The sequence below is a fragment of the Alosa pseudoharengus genome, unplaced genomic scaffold (assembly GCF_046254945.1).
Source record: "Alosa pseudoharengus isolate Yale_2024_CS ecotype anadromous, Long Island Sound unplaced genomic scaffold, YU_APseudo_1.1 YU_APseudo_1.1_scf_3, whole genome shotgun sequence".
Classification (NCBI taxonomy): domain Eukaryota; kingdom Metazoa; phylum Chordata; class Actinopteri; order Clupeiformes; family Clupeidae; genus Alosa; species Alosa pseudoharengus.
The window spans coordinates 15135523-15144548 of NW_027468718.1; the positions used below are offsets into that span (position 1 = coordinate 15135523).

Genomic DNA, 9026 nt, shown 5'->3' on the forward strand with positions numbered 1-9026 from the left:
TAATATGCTTTATTATTATTATCATTATTATATTTATAAAAACATTCCCATGTTAGATATATTCTGTGACAATCAATTGGCAAAGAGAGCCAATGACAAGGCACCAGAGGGCGCTAGAGTGTCAGAAATGAACGTTGGATCTCAAGTAATGCGATATAAAATTGTCATTCTCAGTGGAGATTTTAAAATGTTCCTCCTCTGAATTTTTCAACACAAAATGTGTCAATGTCTTCAGCTTAGGGAAAAACAACAGTCACAATAGGATTGGTAATAAATTGACTTTATTGTCCTTATAGCAGAGCTGCATATAAATAAGAACATTATGTAATCTTTACAATAGACAAAACAAAGGTTTATGAGCCCTCTTCAAGAGACAACTGATTGTGACCTTCAGACACATCTCAAATTCACAACCAACAATAAATACAAAACAAAACAAACCATACATAACTTTTTAATATTTTTTTTTGTTCTTATCTACAAAAAGAGACATCCATACCTGTCCGCAGGAGGTTGATAGAATAAGAACACAACTGTATGAGAGAATGAAGCGGTGTTCCAACGCAAGTCAGCTGTGACAGGATTTAAAAATGCAGAAACAGGAAGTAATGTGACGTGACAGTGGCGAGCATCAAAGTAGCACCACAGCCCTGTCCGCATGCTACATACACAACATGGAAAGCATTAACAGCTCTCCCTTTCCCCTCTTTAATAGCCATATCCTTGATGATAACCTTCCTGGTAGCCGTCGTGGTAGCCATGGTGATGGTAACCGTAGCCGCCGTACTCGTCCTCCGGGCAGCGCATGCCCAGCGACTGCTGGATGGCCATCTCCTGGCGCCGCAGCTGCATGGAGTCAATCAGGTCGTAAATGATGGCCATGGACCACATGGGCGAGGGGTACCAGGACTTCACGTTGCCGTCCTTGCCCACCAGGAGCATGGAGAAATACTCCGGGCTGACCTGGAAGTAGTTGCGGATGTCCCGCACTAGTGTGGCCGACAGTCCCTCCCGATCCACTGTGGCCGAGCCTGGGGAATAAAGAGAAAGAGAGAGAGGGGTTGTGGGATGGTGGAGGTCCACTCAACTCTAGATCTACACTTGGGGGAAGCTAGCCTACCTCAACACTCCCTATCAGGAGGGCGTTCTCACTTGAGATTTGCCTAGGCTTTCATAGGCCTCCTTGTAAAAGCAAGACAGATTTGAGAGAATTTCAGGTAATGCTTAAAGGCCTGTTGTGGGCCTGAGTCTCTTTTGGGTGGAGGTGGGGAAAAGGGAGAGAGAGAGAAGGGTGGGGGAATGAAAGTGTTCTTTTTTGTGGTGGCTTCTTAAGTCAGCACTCCTAATCCTGTTTCTTAGAACAAGTCGACGTTTGATCTATCAGAGGGGCGAGCTCAGAGACATTTCTGATGCAGCCTTTGAAACACACACACACACACGTGAACTGGCAGCTGCACAAGCACAGCCCAAGCGTCTGCGGTTTTTGACATTGCTGGAAAATATGTAAACTTCACATCCTCTTTCCATTTTTTATGAAAAACATTTCATGTTTCAAAATATTATTTCTATGTGTGATCCCTCAACTGCTTTCCCAAGGAGAGAGAGCGAGAGAGAGAGTGTGTGGGACAAAGAGAGAGTGTGAGACAGAGAGAGAGTGAGAGAGAGAGAGACCACTCATGTGTTGTAGGTGGAGCAGTACATGGGGCAGCAGCAGCAAAAGGAGGAGACTACCTGCTGTAGAGAAAAGTTGGCCAGCTGGACAAGGCCAGCCAATGTCAACACCGCAGAGAGACGGACGCTCTAATTTTTCCCTCAACACAAGCATTTGGGAGGAGCCCCAAAAGCCCCAGAGACACCTGGCTCATTCGGCTGCATTTGTGCCTGAGCAAAAAAAAAAAAAAAACTGTCCTGTTTATTTGAAGTGCTTATTGCTCAGAAACCTTCCGAGCATATTCAGAGATTTGGAACCTTTGCTTATTCATTACGGAGGCAGAGTGGATGCTTTCTGTTTCGGACGTCTGGGACAGGGTGCTACAGAAATACTGGACACACCGCCTACTACTCTCTGTCTTTGGGAGAGCTATTCTAAAAATGGAGACCACAGGGGGATCCATGGGAAGCCTTTGAAGCTGAGTGAGCTCTATCCCTCCGGAGAAGTTCACTCACATGCACCATGTAATAAAAAACGGGAATTTTCAAGTTGCAGTGGAAGCTAGAGGCAAGCTTCCATGGCAACTTGACAAGATACTGTACATGATGCAAGTGAGGTAGAGAAAAATGTCACAGCCCTGCTAACCATGTGAGTCCCAACACTAATCTAGCATGACTCCCCTGTCATTTCATGAAATCTTAAAATTGTATGGTTGAACTACTTCAAAGATTATGTTATTTTCCCGTTCTTATAACCTATCATGTAGACAATGGCATCCAGAGTGAGTTTACTATCATTTCATGAAATCTTAAAATTGTATTGTTGAACTACTTCAAAGATTATGTTATTTTCCAGTTTGTATAACCTATCATGTAGACAATGCCATCCAAAGTGAATTTACCACATAGAATGTTTTGATTTCTCAATATATTCCAGGCAAGTTGGTTTTATAACCCTGACATTGACCCTTGGCTAACTGGCTGAGTGACGCTGTGACTCTTACCGTTGATTGGGTACAGCTCCAGGACTCCACCCATGTCTGCCGCTTCAGTGCCCACCAGCTTCAGTATGGAGATGTGCCTCAAGCCTGACGGGAAAACAAAACAACAAAACCGGCACAGGGAGCGATCAGCACAGAACAGAACAGAACAGAACCAACACAATTACACAACTGTTTTGAAGTCTAATTGCCTGCTTTTGGTGGACCTACCAAAAACGGTCTATTTAAACCAGTGCACTCTCATTTAATGAATCCTGAGGAAGGGGCTGTCTGCCAAAACGTCAGTAAATAAACAGAACAAAATAAAACTCATAGTTTTTATTGAACATAGTTCAATCAGCACAGGTAAACACCTCACTCAGAACTAGACCAAACAAAACACACAGACACAAAGCCCAGTCAGCACAGGTAAACACCTCACTCAGAACTAGACCAAACAAAACACACAGACACAAAGCCCAATCAGCACAGGTAAACACCTCACTCAGAACTAGACCAAACAAAACACACAGACACAAAGCCCAATCAGCACAGGTAAACACCTCACTCAGAACTAGACCAAACAAAACACACAGACACAAAGCCCAATCAGCACAGGTAAACACCTCACTCAGAACTAGACCAAACAAAACACACAGACACAAAGCCCAATCAGCACAGGTAAACACCTCACTCAGAACTAGACCAAACAAAACACACAGACACAAAGCCCAATCAGCACAGGTAAACACCTCACTCAGAACTAGACCAAACAAAACACACAGACACAAAGCCCAATCAGCACAGGTAAACACCTCACTCAGAACTAGACCAAACAAAACACACAGACACAAAGCTCAATCAGCACAGGTAAACACCTCACTCAGAACTAGACCAAACAAAACACACAGACACAAAGCCCAATCAGCACAGGTAAACACCTCACTCAGAACTAGACCAAACAAAACACACAGACACAAAGCCCAATCAGCACAGGTAAACACCTCACTCAGAACTAGACCAAACAAAACACACAGACACAAAGCCCAATCAGCACAGGTAAACACCTCACTCAGAACTAGACCAAACAAAACACACAGACACAAAGCCCAATCAGCACAGGTAAACACCTCACTCAGAACTAGACCAAACAAAACACACAGACACAAAGCTCAATCAGCACAGGTAAACACCTCACTCAGAACTAGACCAAACAAAACACACAGACACAAAGCCCAATCAGCACAGGTAAACACCTCACTCAGAACTAGACCAAACAAAACACACAGACACAAAGCCCAATCAACACAGGTAAACACCTCACTCAGAACTAGACCAAACAAAACACACAGACACAAAGCCCAATCAGCACAGGTAAACACCTCACTCAGAACTAGACCAAACAAAACACACAGACACAAAGCCCAATCAACACAGGTAAACACCTCACTCAGAACTAGACCAAACAAAACACACAGACACAAAGCCCAATCAGCACAGGTAAACACCTCACTCAGAACTAGACCAAACAAAACACACAGACACAAAGCCCAATCAACACAGGTAAACACCTCACTCAGAACTAGACCAAACAAAACACACAGACACAAAGCCCAATCAACATAGGTAAACATATCTGAGCCAGAGCAAACGATTTCTGAAGTTTTTTATTTCCCTCTCCACTTGAAATCATTTACCGCCCATTAAACTGTTTCTGATTTAATTGTGAGATCCGTAAAAAGGTTACGGTACTTGCCAGGGAATGTGGCCACGTTGGCTTTGCCATGAGTTGCGCTGGTTCTAGTTCTGATTCTGGTTCTCATCAGAGGAGACACGGCACGAGCTCATGGGAAATGATGAAGTTCACAAAGCGCACGCCAAGCAACAAAACATTGTGGTGGACGGATGTGCCGTGGCGCCGGCGCCGCCAAACTGAGGCATGTAAAACGGAGCGGAGGCTGAGCCAATCATAACCTCTCTGACTCCGCAACGACTTAGAGACTGAAGAATGCCTGAGATTTTGCAGAAACAAATGGTGGTTTTGACGGCATGTTAATGGCAGTTTTGGAGGAACATCAATACCAGATGAGACGATAACAATGGGATGTGCTACACGTTATTGGCAGATAAAAGAAAAGCCTCCAAAAGCAAGATCTTCCATCTGAAACAACTCTCAAAAAGCCTGTTCTAAACAGCATAGTGACAGACAAAGAATGTACATGGGCGTATTGTTCCATGTCAACTAGCGCAGAAAACTCTCTCTCACTCTCTTTTACTCAAGCTAAACACTGGAACAAGACAAGGTCATTCACCATCTCCACATCACCGCATTACTCTCTGTCTCTCTGTTTGACAGAAACAATCTCCAAACACATCAATCCCAGTGATGGGAAAGACAATTGCTACTCCAGGGAATATCTCAGACACCTCATGTTCTCCCATAGCATGTCCTTATTGCACTGCGCCAGTGGCCAACTGACCATCTTAACCTTCACAATAGCATACTAGACCTCAGCCTGAGATCATCACACAGACGCATGGTCAGTCACTGTGTGCAGACCTGTGATTGAAAGGGTGTGGATCCTTCAACGCCAAGCCAAAAAGAGAGGGAGAGCGAAAAAAACAAAAAAAACAAAAAAAGCAGAATGACACGTAGAAAGTGTCTCATCTGTGTGCGTCTAACACGGAACTGAGACAGTCCCAAGTGTGCTCATCATCTGTCAGGCACTCATGAGTTTTACTAGGCGATTTTTACTATGTCATTGGAGTCATGCTCATTTTGAGTTATGTGACTGTCAGGGGCGCTAAGGGAAGGGAGAGGAGGAAAGAAACACACACACACACACACACACACACACACACACACACACACACACACACACACACACACACACACACACACACACACACACATACACACACACACACACACACACACACACACACACACACACACACACACACATTGCACACATACACACACACACACACACACACACACACACACACACACACACACACACACAGCAACAGCAACATTGACTGAGGGTCCCTGCTGGTGCCTGCAGACTGACACTTAGCTCTCACATCAGCATTTGCCAGCGCTATTGTCTTTTAGGAGTAATAAAGGGAAAACCCCTGGCTTTCTATCTGAGATTTACAATGTCTGGTCTTGTGTTAACCATGATTATTATAGCCTGGTTTCAATTACCACTGGATTATATTTGTCCACATTGACTGACAATTGAATTGAATAGGATTTGTTGTCTGATCTGTGAGTTGATCTAACACAGCTTTGCTTGTGCGGCGATACACGGAAAGAGATATCTGCAGAGATGTGCGGGTGTGTGCATGCATACACTGTTGTGTTGCCAAGTCTGTGAGTTTCTTGTTCATAATGTTTGTGTGGGTGTGCTTACATAGCTTTAGCTGGGATCAAATGTAAATCATTTCTCATTATCATTGTAATATCAGTCACAACTATGAAATCATTTGAACTCAAATGAATTCCATATACTTACTAAGTACTAAATACATGGCTCTTCATATAAATTTATCTCCTCTTTCATGGGGATAAATAAACCCTAGCCAGTCCTTATTGGCTTCACTAGGCTTGTTAAGACACAATGACATTCAGCCACATTCAGTCACTTCTAATAGAGATTGCACTGGGAACATGATGACAGCCTTCCAGTCCCTGGTGTTTAGAACTTTATGCCTCAGTTATGTTGGTCTTGGTATGATTCAGTCATTTCCCTTCATTATTTTCCCAAGGCCATCAAACTGAGAAGAGGATTTAGGAGGAGGAATAGTCCATGTTAGAGAGATGAATGGCTTTGACCTGAAAACCACATTACATGGTCGCTGGGTTTCTGTGAGTGTCCTCTGCAGATTCAGGGCACAGCTGCTCAGAAGTAAACTGTAGTCCAGGTGGATGAAATTCTCCCTCATTGGTCCATACTGTCTATAGTAATTCTACTTTATATGTCTGCTAGTACAAGAGGGTCCGCTACAATCAGAGTGATCCAAATTTTGTCATCAGAGGGTGCTGCCACAAGCAACAAGGGCATTTGAAGAGAGTGACACAATGACCTTACTACCAGGGATGTAGTGGAGGCGCAAGTAAACACAGTTTACCCACCTCTGAAATATCAGAAATAGAGTGTGAAGAGAGTGACACCGTACTATCGGAACTCCCCTTATTACCGTCGGTCCTGTATATCCGCCGTCTTGCGTGTATGTGTCACTTAATATCCCTTTTTATACAAACCAAGACGGCGGACTCCTATAGAAACGCAACCACCCACACAATAGGTGTATCTAAATTAGCTATGTACCAAAAATGACATTTTACCGTGACTCGAAGAGCTGTAAACAGTGTTGTAAGGCTGCGTGTACACAACTGCTTGGAGCTCCAGTGGAATTTGAATTTCATGACGAGAATTCTCGGTCTAACCGTTCATGTGCCGTTGAAACGGCGTAAATAGGCGACCCATCAGGCCAGCACTATAACTCAGAGCGTGGTAAACAAAATCGGATATTTCAGGCAGTAAATGCTCCCGTTAAGAACCAAACCAGATTTTGTTCAAATCTACACACCTATGGCTACTGAAAAATGTAAGGTTCATTTAGCAAATGTTATTTTGAAGTGTTAAAAAACATTGTTGTTTTAGAATTTCTGAACAAAAGTGGTGATAATTGGGGGTGTTACGATACCACATTTGTTGTGTTTCAGTTTTGTGTTGTGATTGGTGAACTGTGTAGAGTGCGCTCTTTAATCTGGTTGTGATTGGTGGAGTGACACAATGACCTTACTACCACATTTGTTGTGTTTCAGTTGTGTGCTGTCATTGGTGAACTGTGTAGACTGCGCTCTTTATCTGGCTGTGATTGGTGGAGTGTGTGCTCTGCTCACCCAGGTTGCAGGCTTGGCTGGTCAGTGCATACAGCTGCTGCTGGTAGGCCCATTCCTCATCGTTAGGAGCCGATATGACAAAGAGCCTCCGCCGCCACCGGAACCTGCAAACACACAGGCCGAGCGTGTGTGGGTCACCACAGAAATGTACTGAAATTCACATCGACCCTGCTAACCTTCTCGTAAGTTTGAGCAGTTTATTGCATTTAATAAATAACTGAGTAATAGGCACAGTGCTGAGATCCAGTTTTGGGTTAAATGGAAGTTTTATTGAATCACCGGGAAATTCTGTTTTTGACATTTTACAGGGGGAAGAAAATGGATTTGATTAATCCAAGTCCCAGACGAGGGCCCCAGCTGTTGGATGAGCGTGTGCATTATGATCCCCCAGCCACTTGCCGTGCCAAACAAAAGCTATAAAACGCCTTTAACAGGCATCATAACAACGAATAAGAGCAATATAACAGATGTATGAGGAATTAGAAAAATAAAATTAGGTGATGGATCATAAATTTGGGTGGTGTGGATGTGCCCCCCCCCCCACCCCCATTTTTTTAACATATGCTTTCAGTGCAACACATCTCTCTTGTACCTTGAAAGGAAGTTCTCCAATGATCTGGGTTTGTCCTCTTTCTTGCACACCACTCCATCGCGCTTCTGCTGCTCCATCTCACGGACCCGTGAGGCGAACGTGTCCAAGTAGTCAAACACTGCCTTCATGGCTATGGGCACTTCGTAGAATTGCTGGAAGGACAAGTTATGTGAACGTCAAGAGACTATGAGCACTATCAGCAACTATGTCATCTGAGCTTGGTTTCTACACACTGTGTAGAATAAATAAACAAACCCTGGACCGGGCTGAAACCTTATGCTATGTGTGACTTGGTTGCTGCCTTGCCAAGGCTAGTCACAAGAATGCTAAACATCTTTTTTTTTCTGGCTCGCACAGAAACCTCAACAAACATGGCACTTCAGTAAAGTTTCCAAAGCAACTGCAGTCGGCCGTCTGAGTTGCTCCGAGTTCCTGGAGCATTCCTCTGGTCTACATCGTGACTTTGAATCAGGCCTTTATGAGATACTAAGGCCCATTAGAGCAGTGGATGAATGCTCAGACACTGTAAAAAGCTATGGTCAGACCGCCGGACAATGTTTTGGACTGTGCGTGGATGGATTTCCAGCTAAGAGAGGAGGAGAGACATGGAGAGATAATGAGACAGGGAGAGAAAGAGAGGAGAGAGGGAGAGAAAGAAAGGAGAGACATGGAGAGATAAGGAGAGAGAGAGAAAGAGAACAACAGAAAGAGAGATAGATGTGCAGACGTGGGATGGGGTCAGTTTGTCACCCACAAATCATTAAGGTCTATCTGACATGTCCACAAATGAGTTTCTCTCACCAAATAATAATATGAAATAATTCCAAACAATAATACTGAATTATATTATTTAGGAAAAAAATTCAATAAAATTAAATTATATGTAATC

General features: G+C 43.7%; 1 protein-coding gene across 1 annotated transcript in view; it reads right to left on the minus strand.

Moving 5' to 3' along the window:
- Positions 1-264: 264 nt before the first annotated feature.
- Positions 265-9026, minus strand: part of ccdc80 (coiled-coil domain containing 80) — a 19640-nt gene continuing 10878 nt past the window's right edge. The window contains exons 4-7 of the mRNA XM_076263275.1: positions 8138-8289; positions 7546-7649; positions 2655-2738; positions 265-1031 (exon numbers count right to left, since the gene is read on the minus strand). Of these exons, the coding sequence (XP_076119390.1) occupies positions 709-1031; positions 2655-2738; positions 7546-7649; positions 8138-8289 (663 nt within the window). The 3' untranslated portion in view covers positions 265-708. The remainder of the gene's footprint in view (positions 1032-2654; positions 2739-7545; positions 7650-8137; positions 8290-9026) is intronic.